The sequence below is a fragment of the Coregonus clupeaformis genome, chromosome 1, assembly GCF_020615455.1.
Source record: "Coregonus clupeaformis isolate EN_2021a chromosome 1, ASM2061545v1, whole genome shotgun sequence".
In the NCBI taxonomy this organism is placed as follows: Eukaryota; Metazoa; Chordata; class Actinopteri; order Salmoniformes; family Salmonidae; genus Coregonus; species Coregonus clupeaformis.
The window spans coordinates 971,179-987,412 of record NC_059192.1 but is presented as its reverse complement, the minus strand read 5'-3'; the positions used below and the strand labels follow the sequence as shown (position 1 = coordinate 987,412).

General features: G+C 41.7%; 1 protein-coding gene across 1 annotated transcript in view; it reads left to right on the top strand.

Annotated features, from left to right (window-relative positions):
• LOC121568314 (inactive tyrosine-protein kinase 7-like) overlaps positions 1-16,234 on the top strand; it is a 253,432-nt gene that overhangs the window by 172,760 nt on the left and 64,438 nt on the right. The window contains exon 5 of the mRNA XM_041878871.2: positions 11,382-11,529. Within this exon, the coding sequence (XP_041734805.1) occupies positions 11,382-11,529 (148 nt within the window). The remainder of the gene's footprint in view (positions 1-11,381; positions 11,530-16,234) is intronic.

Here is a 16,234-nt window from a genome sequence, read left to right as displayed (position 1 = left end):
AGGACACGCACCTGATTACGCATAGAAGTAGGCCTAGGCTACCTGGCCTGTGCACAAATGTAGGCTTATAAATGTGCCCATTTGGGGATCTGATAGTATCACCACCACTAATGAGCTGTGGAGCTTCTCAAAGTATTTTGTTTTTCACCTCAAACAGCAAGTAAACGAAGTCCGTTTTTTACATCCATTGAGAATGACAATAGTTCCTCAATGTAGCCTATTTGAAAAGTCTTTCCAGCTCTCTCCCTTTCGATAACCACTTGGCTTGAAAGGGAAAAAAAATGTAATGCTTAGATCCAGTGGAAACGTCATAAAATAGGCCTACCTGATTACTTCTTATCCCTTGTTCAAATAGCCTATGACACAGCTGGTACAGAATATTTGATACAATGTTGCAAGTTTGTTAGCACCAGCTTCTGGCTGGACCAAGTTGATAGTTAATACAATGTATTTTTACAAAGTTGGCATTGGCAATATAAGTTACTTTTAGATTTGTTTAATTTTCATTTAGATTTAGATATAATTTTTATTAATCACATGACAATGATTTTGAAATACGAAGACTTTATTATAAAAAAATGAAACTGTTCCATGAAAATGTGCATATGAAAATCATAACTGGCACGCAGATCAGTAGAAATGGTAAGATAAATTGACACTCCAAATGGAAAAGGTTGCCGACCCCTGGTGTAGCCTATTACCGGCAACTTCGGGGGTGTAATGGCAGAATCTGCGAAGGCCAGCAGCAGTGGAAGGAGGAGGTTCGGGAACAGGTTTTTTTCTTCTGGTTAGGCTATCTTGATCTCCCTCTTGAGTAATTTGTGTGTCTTAATTATTTAATCACTGTGTGCTTAAAGCATAAGACAAGTTCAGTAGCCTACATATAGTTTATTTTATTAAAACACATCGGGTTTTAAAACTCTTGGTCGACAAATATTATTTGGGGTCGAGGACAGCCCTATACTACTTTAATACACATACAAGTGAATTTGTCCCAATACTTTGCATCCCTAAAATAGGGGGACTATGTACAATAAGTGCTGTAATTTCTCAACGGTTCACCCTATATGGATGAAAATACCCTCAAATTAAAGCTGACAGTCTGCACTTTAACTTCATAGTCACTGTTTAATTTCAAATCCAAACCTTTGGAGTATAGAGCCAAAAGAAGACAAAATGCTTCACTGTCCCAATAATTACAGAGGGCACTGTAATTAATACCATAGGCCTAATATCATAGCTCTTTTGACTTGCACACAATATAGCTGGATCGCCCCATCCTGCCCCTAGGGGTCCACCGCAATGCAGCGCCCCAACCCAACACACCCCACTCAGCATTAGGATCTTAGTGAAACATTCATTATTGGTTTCAGGTGTGTTAGGCCAAGGCCAAAGTGACAACCAACAGTACGGCAGACCCCCAGGGCCAGGACTGAGCAGCCCAGCAGCTAGGGATTGCCTAAATGGGTATCTTCCCTGACATGGGCATGTTTTCAATGCAGACTCCTTTTGTCGTATAGTATTCAATATAAGGCATCCAGACCTTATGAAACATGCACTGTATACCTTGTAATACATCAAATCTAGTGATACATAACTTGACATTTCTGCCATCCATTGTGACATTGTGGGAGGATAACCAACCTTCCAATTAATGGCAATGCATTTCTTAGCCGCTATAAATGCAAGGTTACACAGTTTCTTCTGATAACAGGCTCCAGTATCAAGATTTCCAAGCAAACAAAAACAGGGAGAAAGGAGAATCTGTAGACATGCTGAGGTAAAAGAAGATACTCTTTGCCAGAATTCAGCCAGCCTTCACAAGAGCATAACATATGCAAATATGTCCCTTTTTGTGTTTTACACCTCCAGCAGAGGAATTACATTTCTGAGTGCGTGATATTCAGTTTCACTGGCATATAGTACGTTCTATGGATGGTCTTAAACTGCAGTAATTTATGTCTGAGATTATATTAACATGACTGGGCATTCAAACACATTTGTATCCATTCATCATCATCAGTAGTCTCCCAGGTCTTCCTCACATTTTAGTTTTACATGTTTTGTGTCATCGGGAAAAGCCTCTATCAACCCTTGACACAGTTTGGAAATCAGCTTTAGGGTTTGTCAGACTGCCTTAAAATAATTTCAATCTTTGAAGCTTCTGGCTTGTCCAGTGTGTGCTGCACAGAGAGAATAAAGTGTTGCATCTGCAAAAGTTCACCTTAGTGCCGTCATAGACTGGTCTTCACTGGTTGCCTGATCCTGCTGAAACCCCTGTCACCATCTGATCCTGCTCAGATGAGGTATGACAAAGAATTACCTTGTGTACATTATATTATCCAAGAATCGAATCAATGGTTCAATAATTGAAATGACATTTTCCCCAGAATGTAGCCTACCCATCAACTCAAGATGGAACTGTGTATCCATTCACTGGTTGTTATAATACAGTGCATTCGGAAAGTATTCAGACCCCTTGACTTTTTCCAAATGTTGTTACGTTACAGCCTTATTCTAAAATGGATTAAATTAAAACACACAATACCCCATAATGACAAAGCAAAACAAGTTTCTAGAAATGTTAGCAAATGTATAAAAAAATTAAATCAAATACCTTATTAACATACGTATTCAGACCTTTTGCTATGAGACTCGAAATTGAGCTCAGGTGCATCCTGTTTCCCGTGATCATCCTTGAGATGTTTCTACAACTTGACTGGAGTCCACCTGTGGTACATTCAATTGATTGGACATGATTTGGAAAGGCACACACCTGTCTATGTAAGGTCCCACAGTTGACAGTGCATGTCAGAGCAAAAACCAAGCCATGAGGTCGAAGGAATTGTCCGTAGAGCTCCGAGACAGGATTGTGTCGAGGCACTGATCTGGGGAAGGGTACCAAAAAATGTCTGCAGCATTGAAGGTCCCCAAGAACACAGTGGCCTCCATCATTCTTAAATGGAAGAAGTTTGGAACCACCAAGACTCTTCCTAGAGCTGGCCACCCGGCCAAACTGAGCAATAGGGGGAGAAAGGCCTTGGTCCAGGAAGTGACCAAGAACCGATGGTCACTTTGACAGAGCTCCAGGGTTAATCTGTGGAGATGGGAGAGCCTTCCAGAAGGACAACCATCTCTGCAGCACTCCACCAATCAGGCCTTTATGGTAGAGTGGCCAGACGGAAGCCACTCCTCAGTAAAAGGCACATGACAGCCCGCTTGGAGTTTGCCAAAAGGCACCTAAATACTCCCAGACCATGAGAAACAAGATTCTCTGGTCTGATAAAACCAAGATTGAACTCTTTGGCCTGAATGCCAAGTGTCATGTCTGGAGGAAACCTGGCACCTTCCTTACAGTGAAGCATGGTGGGGATATTTTTCAGCGGCAGGGACTGGGAGACTAGTCAGGATCGAGGGAAAGATGAACGGAGCAAAGTACAGAGAGATCCTTGATGAAAACCTGCTCCAGAGCACTCAGGGCGAAGGTTCACCTTCCAACAGGACAACGACCCTAAGCACACAGCCAAGACAACGCAGGAGTGGCTTCGTGACAAGTCTCTGAATGTCCTTGAGTGGCCCAGCCAGAGCCCGGACTTGAACCCGATCGAACATCTCTGGAGAGACTTGAAAATTGCTGTATAGCAACGCTCCCCATCCAACCTGACAGAGCTTGAGAGGATCTGCAGAGAAAGATGGGAGAAACTCCCCAAATACAGGTGTGCCAAGCTTGAAGCGTCATACCCAAGAAGACTTGAGGCTGTAATTGCTGCCAAAGGTGCTTCAACAAAGTACTGAGTCTGAAGACAGCGCTACAGGTAGGCCATCTTGGATTGTTTAACAACAACCACCTGGTAGCCATCTTAGGATACACAACAAAGAATGGTGTATTGAATACACAGCTGTACAGATCACCTCAAGATAAAAACATAATATTCAATATCAGTAAGTTAGACTAAATATTAGCACTTCATATATTCGAGGGTAATAACATTAAATCTGGATAATAACACAAAACAAATTATAAGGCTAGAGAAATGTATCAACAAATATTACAACAACAGGCAACATCCAAACATGACAGAAGATAAACGAGGAGAATCAATCTCCAAGAGAAAACGCGAGTTCTCGACTGATACAGATGATTTATGCTTTTCACCACTGGGACTGGTAACTGTGGAAAGCAACCTGTTGAAGTCGATAAATGACAAACTGGGCATACTAGAGTTGGTCAGTAATGATGTAAAAGAGTTGAATGCAAATCTTGAAATGAGTGACGGAAAAGCTGCGATAATGGAGAGCGATACAAAAAAACTAAAAGGGACAGTCACTAGGATGGAAACGGACATTAAGGAACTTAAAAAGGAGAACAACTTTCTGAGAGAAACCTTACTAGACATACAAACTAGATCGATGAGAGAAAATCTAGTACTCACGGGTATCCAGGAACAATAAGAAGATGTTACAGAAAAAATTGTGAAGGACTTCTTTCTTACAGCGCTTCAAATACCACTTGAGGCTGTCGACAAAATCCAACTCGAACATTTACACCGTTTCGGACAAAGAGGACAGAGATATGAGCATCCAATCGTTGCCAAATATGCTTTTTTTAAGGATAAAGTCATGGTTAAAAGCCTTGGTGAAAGACTTGCTGGCTCGAAAATAGGCATGAAGGATCAGTTCCCGAGGGAGATTGCAGAACGGCGCAAAGTTCTGTACCCAATCTTCAAGGAAAATAGATTAAAAGGGAAGTGTGTTGCTCTTGTTGTCGAGAAACTGTATATTGACAACCAAATGTTCCGTGACACAAAGACTACTCCATGGCTATTCTGAAAGTTCTAATAGAGGAGTCGAATAATGGAACACCCAATACTAGCCATTAGCACATGTATAGTATGTATAGTATTTTATAAAGGGATAAGACGGTATTACAAGAAAAGATAACAAGCAAAATAATACATCTTCAAATACAACTAAATTAGAACACAAGTACTCAATCAACATAGTAGAGATAAAAACATAGCAAACAGAAGACATAGAAGGCACAGTATGTGGGTATGTGTGGATGAATTGTGATGGAAGGTGTGGTGTGCGTTTTTGTGTTTGAATAAGTGTGGCGTTAAGTGAGTGAGAAAGGAAATGGTTGCATATACCAGAACCAACATGTGTCTGTGAGCAGGGGTGGTGAGAGAGAGCTTTCAATTTAGTGCAGATGAGGGACATACATTTTAAAATATAGTATACATCTAATCTATTTGTTATTGTCCTATCATGACGGAACAATCCACAACCCTATATCCTAACTGAATGATAAGGAGGGTGAAGAGGTTGATTTAATTTAGAAAGACAATAGTGTAATGATGAGTTTGTGTTATGCCTATTTATCAGCAGCAAATAATTTGACTGTGTGCCTTGCGGGTTGATACCATTCTCTTTTACATTTTACTTTGTGTAAGCTGTTGTGGGACTGTTTTATTTACTATAACTCTAATACTAATTGAATTTATTGTAAGGGAAACGAAAACATGCTACATGTTGTAGTAGGCCTTTAAAATAATGCAAAACATATCCATGACACTATCCAAGTTGATGAGCGGAAAACAAACGATGCCAGTCAGTCTGCACAGCAGGTCCATCAAAACTATACCGAAACAAAGTAATTTTAGCCTATAGACAAGATTAATTGACAATAATCTGATGAGTGACAATATTAGGCCTATCACTTGTCAAATTGTACATGAAGAGATGGACGCATCTTGTAATTGACAGATGCAGGGAAAGGAGCATCACTTCATCAAATCCTCCTTCAGAGTCACATGCAGGTAAACCATTTTGTTTTCTATATAGTATCAGAAAGAGCATATTCTGCAGTTTCTTTGACACTTACCTTTGTCAAATTACTCTCAAAATTCAAGAGGTGCAGCTATATTTCCAAATTTCACTTTTTTCTAGAATATCTATGCTGTCCATGCTTTCGCACATCAGCATTGCTCTGGCTACTAAGCAAAAACTAGTAACATAATATATTTAAAATTAAAATAGGCTATTCTGTCATCAATGGATGAATGGGCAATAGAAACCAGATAGAAACTGATAATGGTGCATAGAGGATGATTGAATTTAGAACAATAGTGTAGTGATGATGACGAATTGTGGGCGTTGTGGGTGGTCTAATTACTTTATTATGAAAGGCTGGAAATTATATAATTTCCCCACAGAGTGTCAAATTAGACACTGGGTACAATATACAATGTGTGTAGTTCACAATGGCAAGCCGAACCAAACAAATGGATGCATTGACAGCATTGCAAATGCTGCAGAATTTAGATGAGTTGGAGTCGGATGGAGAATTGGATATTGAGCTTGAAATCAACGTTGCTGATTAAGAGTCTTCATCTGATTCTGATGTTGACTTCGAACCTCCGCCTCGATGCCTGAGCCTCGCCGCAGAAAAAACAGAACAGAGCCAACTGAGATGGTGATCCCAACTGCTATGGAGAGACAGTCTCTCCGTGACTGTGGACCCGAAGCATAAAGAGAAGACAATATTGATTCATGCGTAAATGCATGCGTATAAGGGCACAATACAGTGTCAGATACAATCAACAAATGACTGTTTTTATATATTGAGTGCCTTCAGAAAGTATTCATACCCGTCGATTTAGACCACATTTTGTTGTGTTACAGCCTGAATACAAAATTTGTTTAATTTCATTTTTTTCCTAACTCATCTACACACGATACCCCATAATGACAAAATTAAATCATGTTTTTAGAAATGTTTGAAAATGTATTGAAAATGAAATACTGAAATATCTCATTTACATAAGTATTCACACCTCTGAGTCAATACTTTGTAGAAACACCTTTGGCAGTGATTACAGCTGTGAGTCTTTCTGGGTAAGTCTCTTTGAGCTTTCCACACCTGAATTGTGCAACATTTGCCCATTATTCTTTTCAAAATTCTTCAAGCTCTGTCAAATTGGTTGTTCATCATTACTAGACAACACTTTTCAGGTCTTGTCATAGATTTTCAAGTAGATTAAAGTCAAAACTGTAACTCGTCCACTCAGGAACATTCACTGTCTTCTTGGTAAGTAACTCCAGTGTAGATTTGGCCTTTTGTTTTAGGTTATTGTCCTGCTGAAAGGTGAATTAATCTCCCAGTGTCTGGTGGAAAGCAGACCAAACCAGGTTTTCCTCTAGGATTTTGCCTGTGCTTAGCTCCATACTGTTTCTTTTTCATCCTGAAAATCTCCCCAGTCCTTAACTTTTACAATCATACCCATAACATGATGCAGCCACCACTATGCTTGAAAATATGGAGAGTGGTACTCAGTAATGTGTTGTATTGGATTTGCCCCAAACATAACACTTTTTATTGAGGACAAAAAGTTAATTGCATTGCTAAATTTTTTGCAGTATTACTTTAGTGCCTTGTTGCAAACAGGATGCATGTTTTGGAATATTTGTATTCTGTACAGGCTTCCTTATTTTCACTCTGTCAGTTAGGTAAGTATTGTGGAGTAACTATAATGTTGTTAATCCATCCTCAGTTTTCCCCTATCACAGCCATTAAACTCTGTTACTGTTTTAAAGTCACCATTGGCCTCATGGTGAAATCCCAGAGCAGTTTCCTTCCTCTCTGGCAACTGAGTTAGGAAGGACGCCTGAATCTTTGTAGTGACTGGGTGTATTGATACACCATCCAAAGTGTAATTAATAACTTCACCATGCTCAAAGGGATATTCAATGTCATATTTCTTTTTTTTTTACCCATCCACCAATAGGTGCCCTTCTTTGCGAGGCATTGGAAAACCTCACAGGTCTTTGTGGTTGAATCTGTGTTTGAAATTCACTGCTCGACTGAGGAACCTTACAGATAATTGTATGTGTGGGGTACAGAGATGAGGTAGTCATTCAAAAACCATGTTAAACCCTATTATTGCACACAGAGTGAGTCCATGCAACTTATTATATGACTTATTAAGCACATTTTTGAACTTGAGGTATTGTGTATAGGCCAGTGACAAAAAAATCACAATTTGGAAAAAGTATGAATACTTTCTGAAGGCACTCTATTTCCACTAATATGTATTTATGCATTTCATCCTTTACAATTGTTCATGCACTGGTGCTTTTATTTTATATAATAAATAATATGCCATTTAGCAGACGCTTTTATCCAAAGCGACTTACAGTCATGCGTGCATACATTTTTTTTTGTGTGTATGGGTGGTCCCGGGGATCGAACCCACTACTTTGGCGTTACAAGCGCCGTGCTCTACCAGCTGAGCTACAGAGGACCACCAATAATTTTCACCTGTGCGGTTATATTATTATTATCTTTTTAGTTTCTACTTCGTCAAAATAATCTGTAACTGGACTTTATGAATTACTATAACTCTATTACTAATCAAATCTACAAATAAAGTTGATCAAATGGATTAGACAAATGTTTTTAGTGTAAGGGAAACGAAAATAGGCTATAGGCCTATGTTTTTTCTTGGACTTTGTAGAATTATACAAAACATAATCTTGACTCTATCTAAACAAATAACTTTTTTTTTTTTTTTTTTATGTATATTTTTCCACAAATATTTCTTCATGCAATTAATCCTTTACAATAGTTTATGCACTATTTATCAAACGTTGGTGCTTACAGTGAGGGGGAAAAGTATTTGATCCCCTGCTGATTTTGTACGTTTGCCCACTGACAAAGACATGATCAGTCTATAATTTTAATGGTAGGTTTATTTGAACAGTGAGAGACAGAATAACAACAACAAAATCCAGAAAAACGCATGTCAAAAATGTTATAAATTTATTTGCATTTTAATGAGGGAAATAAGTATTTGACCCCTCTGCAAAACATGACTTAGTACTTGGTGGCAAAACCCTTGTTGGCAATCACAGAGGTCAGACGTTTCTTGTAGTTGGCCACCAGGTTTGCACACATCTCAGGAGGGATTTTGTCCCACTCCTCTTTGCAGATCTTCTCCAAGTCATTAAGGTTTCGAGCATGACGTTTGGCAACTCGAACCTTCAGCTCCCTCCACATATTTTCTATGGGATTAAGGTCTGGAGACTGGCTAGGCCACTCCAGGACCTTAATGTGCTTCTTCTTGAGCCACTCCTTTGTTGCCTTGGCCGTGTGTTTTCGGTCATTGTCATGCTGGAATACCCATCCACGACCAATTTTCAATGCCCTGGCTGAGGGAAGGAGGTTCTCACCCAAGATTTGATAGTACATGGCGCCGTCCATCGTCCTTTTGATGCGGTGAAGTTGTCCTGTCCCCTTAGCAGAAAAACACCCCCAAAGCATAATGTTTCCACCTCCATGTTTGACGGTGGGGATGGTGTTCTTGGGGTCATAGGCAGCATTCCTCCTCCTCCAAACACGGCGAGTTGAGTTGATGCCAAAGAGCTCGATTTTGGTCTCATCTGACCACAACACTTTCACCCAGTTCTCCTCTGAATCATTCAGATGTTCATTGGCAAACTTCAGACGGGCATGTATATGTGCTTTCCTGAGCAGGGGGACCTTGCGGGCGCTGCAGGATTTCAGTCCTTCACGGCGTAGTGTGTTACCAATTGTTTTCTTGGTGACTATGGTCCCAGCTGCCTTGAGATCATTGACAAGATCCTCCCGTGTAGTTATGGGCTGATTCCTCACCGTTCTCATGATCATTGCAACTCCACGAGGTGAGATCTTGCATGGAGCCCTAGGCCGAGGGAGATTGACAGTTCTTTTGTGTTTCTTCCATTTGCGAATAATCGCACCAACTGTTGTCACCTTCTCACCAAGCTGCTTGGCGATGGTCTTGTAGCCCATTCCAGCCTTGTGTAGGTCTACAATCTTGTCGCTGACATCCTTGGAGAGCTCTTTGGTCTTGGCCATGGTGGAGAGTTTGGAATCTGATTGATTGATTTCTTCTGTGGACAGATGTATTTTATACAGGTAAAAAATATATATATATGCCATTTAGCAGACGCTTTTATCCAAAGCGACTTACAGTCGTGCGTGCATACATTTTTGTGTATGGGTGGTCCCGGGGATTGAACCCACTACCTTGGCGTTACAAGCGCCGTGCTCTACCAGCTGAGCTACAGAGGACCACTCCCTTTAAGAGTGTGCTCCTAATCTCAGCTTGTTACCGGTATAAAAGACACCTGGGAGCCAGAAATCTTTCTGATTGAGAGGGGGTCAAATACTTATTTCCCTCATTAAAATGCAAATTAATTTATAACATTTTTGACGCGTATTTCTTGATTTTTTTGTTGTTATTCTGTCTCTCACTGTTCAAATAAACCTACCATTAAAATGATAGACTGATCATTTCTTTGTCAGTGGGCAAACGTACAAAATCAGCAGGGGATCAAATACTTTTTTCCCTCACTGTATGTTTGCACACCTTGCTGGTTGATATCCATCTGATGCATATGCTAAACGGACGCCCGGCAATGTTCTCTAGCGGGTACTTATATGCTGAAAGGCCAGGTGGTTTTAGTGTTAAAGCTTGGTAGTCTGCACTTTCTGACCTCCGCTGTAGCTAGGTATTAAGGAGTATTTAGTGGTGTAAAAATGTCCTAAATCTCTGTGTTAAACCCTGTGGTGATTAATCCTCTCCCCTGATCCCTGTGACTCTGCCACCTCTCTGGGCACGCCAAGCCAGCTGCAGCCCAAAACTGTTCAGGTGGTGGAGGTCGGGAGAGAGGGGAGAGAGTATGTTCTTTTAGGGCCCATTGTCTTCTCATAGTTGGCATCATTCCTACACGAGGTGAATGTTGTGCTACAGTATCTGATATAAGACAATTAGGGCCTGGTGGTAGATGCAGGGTTTAGAATCTGGGCCCGCCTGAATTTACAATCCATCAACTAATCAAAGAAGACCATCTGGAATCTTTCGAACATTTACAAGATGAATTTCATTCATCAAAGGGCCTAGTGGTGTAGGGGAGAAAATATAGGGGAGAATGGCCTGTTTGGTTTTGGTGATGGAGGGAGAGGGAGAGGGGAAGGAGGATGCCCTGTGAGGGGCTGGCTGCTGGTCTGATGAATTGTGATGGTCTGTAATAAGCCGTGGGCCTCGTGGTGGAATGTGTTCAATGACCTCATTACGTCTCCCTGGGGCCGAGAGGTGTTGACATCCTGAACCACCTAAAGGCCACCTGCCTGCCTCACACTGCTGTTAGCAACCTTTAATAAAGGCTGTGTGGGTGTGTGTGTGTGTGTGTGTATTTGCTTCACTTCTGCGCTTGTGCACTTGTGTGCGTGCATGTGTGTATGTGTGTTTATGTCCTGATGCCTGCAGATGTAGTGATGCTGATATGTATGATGATATCTGTGTGTTTCCCCCCCTCTTCTCTTTCTGTGCTGGCAGATAAGAGTTTCCCTCAGCCAGTAGTGACCCCAGAGGACCAGGTGGTCCTGAAGAATGAGGAAGCTGTCTTCCACTGTCAGTTCACTGCTGTCCCAGAGCCCACTGTGGAGTGGTACCACGACACTGAACTCCTCACCAACAAGTCCCGGTAAGCCCCAGTTCTGGGTGGTTCTCAATCTATCTATTTAAAAAAAAATTCTCTCTACATTTCTACTTTTCTTCTCTACTCCTCCTCCACCCCCTCTTTCTCCTTATCCTCCATCTTCTGTCTCACACTCCCTCCCCTTACAGAAAAACTACGATTTCACATGTGTTTTTGAAACACTTACATTTACATTTACATTTACGTCATTTAGCAGACGCTCTTATCCAGAGCAACTTACAAATTGGTGCATTCACCTTATAGCCAGTGGGATAACCACTTTACAATATGTTTTTTTTTGGGGGGGGGTGGGGTAAGGGGGGGTAGAAGGATTACTTTATCCTATCCCAGGTATTCCTTAAAGACGTGGGGTTTCAAGTGTCTCCGGAAGGTGGTGAGTGACTCCGCTGTCCTGGCGTCGTGAGGGAGCTTGTTCCACCATTGGGGTGCCAGAGCAGCGAACAGTTTTGACTGGGCTGAGCGGGAACTGTGCTTCCGCAGAGGTAGGGAGGCCAGCAGGCCAGAGGTGGATGAACGCAATGCCCTCGTTTGGGTGTAGGGTCTGATCAGAGCCTGAAGGTACGGAGGTGCCGTTCCCCTCACAGCTCCGTAGGCAAGCACCATGGTCTTGTAGCAGATGCAAGCTTCAACTGGAAGCCAGTGGAGTGTGCGGAGGAGCGGAGTGACGTGAGAGAACTTGGGAAGGTTGAACACCAGACGGGCTGCGGCATTCTGGATGAGTTGTAGGGGTTTAATGGCACAGGCAGGGAGCCCAGCCAACAGCGAGTTGCAGTAATCCAGACGGGAGATGACAAGTGCCTGGATTAGGACCTGTGCCGCTTCCTGTGTAAGGCAGGGTCATACTCTCCGAATGTTGTAGAGCATGAACCTACAGGATCGGGTCACCGTCTTGTTGTTAGTGGAGAACGACGGTGCTGTCCAGGGTCACGCCAACACTTCACATGTGATCACGTTTCAACATGTGTAGTTTCATGTTATCACATGTAGCTTTAGATGTTGTCATGTTATCACATTAACTTCACATGTGATCACATGAAAACGTGTTCACAAACAAAATTAATGTGGTTTTTCCATAAGGGTCCTCCTCCTCTTCCCCCTCCTCTTCTTCCTCCCCTCCTCCTCCTCTTCCTCCTCCTGCACCTCCTCCTCCTTCTCTTCATCCACCTCATTCTCATCTTCCACACCTCCTCCTCTTCCTCCTCTTCAAATAGCCCATTGTCTAAGGTTGTCTGTCCTCCTCTGTCAGTCTGTGTGATGTATGCCTAATTGGAGTTCTTTGAGGCCCAGTGAGGTGGAACCCCTGTGTTAGCGTCTCGACTCTTCATTTGTTATAACATCTCAATGATGAATTGGAAGGTTAATGTTGCGTGTTAAGCAATGTTATTTCTGGAGCAGTATGGTGTAATGCAGTTTCAGAGTGTCTGCGTCTCAAATGCCACCCTATTCTCACTACTTTTGACCAGAGCCCTATGGGGCACCCAATGGGCCCTGGTCAAAAGTAGTGCACTATATATGGAATAGTACTGAGTAGTGTACTAAATAGGGAATATGGTGCCATTTGGGAGTATAACATACTTAAAGGCTTGCAGGTGGCCCCCACACAAGGATTTTAAGGAGCTTTCAAAGGTTCCTCATCACTGGTGGCAAACCTGAGGCCCTGGGGCTACAATCAGCCTGCCAGAAGGTTTTGTGAAACCGTTCATTTTACATCTACCATCCACCTCTGGGTAAGGCTGATTCCCAAATGGCACCTTATTTCCTATATAGAGTACTACTTAGTACTTACTACTTAGTATGGAGTAGTGCACTAAATAGGGAATATGGTGCCTTTTGGGACTCAGCCTGAGTATACCTTCAGGGAGTGTAGCCTAGCATGCATGAAGGGCATAGCACTGAGATCATCCCATTAAGTCCTTGGTTCTTTCAATAGTAAACTGATTGAAAGAATAGATTCTGTGCGACGGAGGAGACGGAGTAGAACATCAACAGGCATTTATTTGTATAATGAGCTTGTTAGAATGGGGCTAGGCGACCTCAGCGGATGCCGACTCAGCAGTGAGACTGTGAAGTGGGGAATAAGCACACATGCACGTATGGAGCTTTTCACACACGCGCGGCTTTCATGTTCAGCTGTGTTTGTACTGTACAGCCCTCTCTTGCTGTCTCTTATGAACTGGACATGGAGACAGTGTTGAAATCTCAGGCTGAGGTGTCTTAGAGCAGACTAAGGGGGTTGAGTGTGTGTGCGTTTGTGTGCGTATCTGGGTTTATTGTTCTCTTCTGGTGTAATATCTGGGAATCCCTTCTTTCTTGCAGGGGTTTTGACTGCTGGCCTTGTACCTGGATGGTAGACACAGCTGAAAGGGATATATATGAATATTATTTTATGTTAATTTGATTCAGATGCTTGAAACCTGGATCACCTGGAATCTCACTGGATTTTCAAGGTTGTTTAGGGATTGGAAGAAGAAAAAAGATTGTAGCCTCATGGGCGAAACTAAGTGTATCTTACAGACAAATGTGACCGTCCGCCACGATTCGGTCTTATGTAGCAAACTTTGAAATTGTGTTTTTTACATTGGATAAAAGTAGAGACTTAGAGCTAGAAAATTGTATATCATACATTGCAGTTGAGGAACAATGGGAAAGTAATTCTGCTTTGAAAGTTGATAAACTTGTAACCCCACTTTTGAGAAAAGGAACCTTGAATGTTTTGGTACACCTACTGGAGAGCTCTTCTTTGTCTACACCTATTCAGCATCGTTCACACCCTCTTAAGCCCCACCCTTCTCTTTAAGGATTCACATGTGGTAAAAACACGCTATATCAAATAGAATCTCAGTTTATTTGTCACATGCACAGAATACAGAATGTGTAAACGGTACAGTGATCCTCTGTAGCTCAGCTGGTAGAGCACGGCGCTTGTAACGCCAAGGTAGTGGGTTCGATCCCCGGGACCACCCATACACAAAAATGTATGCACGCATGACTGTAAGTCGCTTTGGATAAAAGTGTCTGCTAAATGGCATATTATTATAGTACTTGCATACTTGCATAGTAGCAATATAAAAATAAAAAAAATGTCCAATTAAAAATATGTTATAAATAATATCGTTATTAGATGACGCTTACCCAACACACTTGTCTAAATTGATGGTTCATGTGAAGGAAATGCTATAACCACCCCTCGCCCAGCTGTAGCTAAGTGGATGGCTCACTATTGTCTAGACATGTACACATGTTCATCAAATACAATTGATGGCCGTAATCACCCCCAGACACACCTGCTAATTTGATCATGTAATAATCAGGCCGAAATTGAGTCTTTTGTTTAGACATGTAACTAGCGAGGTAGCTAGCTAGATAAACAATGAACATGGAACAAAGGAGGCAGTAAGCCCAGAGACGACAAAGTACAATGGCCGCCAGTTCAAATCCCTCTCAGGGCAAGGTTTTTATTTGAGAAAAAAAAAGCTCCATTGTTGGTCCTCTAGTCAAATAATGCATATGTGACAAAGTAGATGATTATGAAAATGAATATAAAATGTTGTACATGTTGTACATGTAGCAAGTAAGTTATGTAGCAGTGCCAGTAGCATGTGTCGGTCTGCAAGAGTGAATCTAACAAGAAGATCTTCATAAAATGTATTTGTAATGTTAATTTACAAGATTTTACGTACCAAAATTAGTGTAGGCCTAATATGTAGGCCTACATTTGAAGGGTAGCCTAAGCCTACAGTGTGTCACCTCGTCAAGCCTTGTGAAGTGAGTGATTTAGGTTGTTTTGCATAGGCTATTCCTCTTCTCCTGAAATTGCAGGTAAAGCTATAGGCTACAAAAGCTATAGGACATTTAAAAAAAATTTTTTTTTTAATATACTAGGCCTAATAGCCTATTTGAGGAAAGAAGGAGGCTTGTTCTTACTAATTGCTGTATGTGAAACTGGACTACAGCATAAGCCAAATTAGGCAGGTAGCTTAGTGGTTAAGAGCGTTGTGCCAGTAACCGAAAGGTCGCTGGTTCTAATCCCCGAGCCGACTAGGTGAAAAATCTGTCGATGTGCCCTTGAGCAAGGCACTTAACCCTAATTGCTCCTGTAAGTCGCTCTGGATAAGAGCGTCTGCTAAATGACCCAAAAAAAAAAAAAAAAAAAAATACTATTGGGGAAAGTTGAGGAGAGAAAGTGCATTGGTGTGATCACTTTGGCCGGTTATGACATTGTTGCATCTGACGCATTGCAAATAGTTGCACATGACAGACAGAGAGATGAGCACAGTGAAAAAGATGATCCAAAGGACAAACAAACTGTTACAATCTAAAGCTAAAAGGAAAGTAGAGTCTATCATGTCAGGTATGCATATACAGGGCGGGCGAGTGGATCAACAACAGGACAACAAAATGGGCCTTCTCGAAACAAAGGTGCAAACTTTAGAAGATTAACTGGACCAGCAAGAAAACAGAATGAGACAAAACAATATGAAAATATTGTCCCTACCGGGAGACGAGGAAATGGAGACCTTTCCAGCTACGTGATCAAGCTGATACCGGAGGAGCTTGGCGTGGATGTATCACCGGAGCATCTGGAGCGATGCCATCGGCTCGGCGTGAAACAGAAGAACGCTAAATACCCTTGCATGGTAATCTTTAAGCTGTGGAACTATCAGACCAAAGTCAATATTGTGAAGGCACA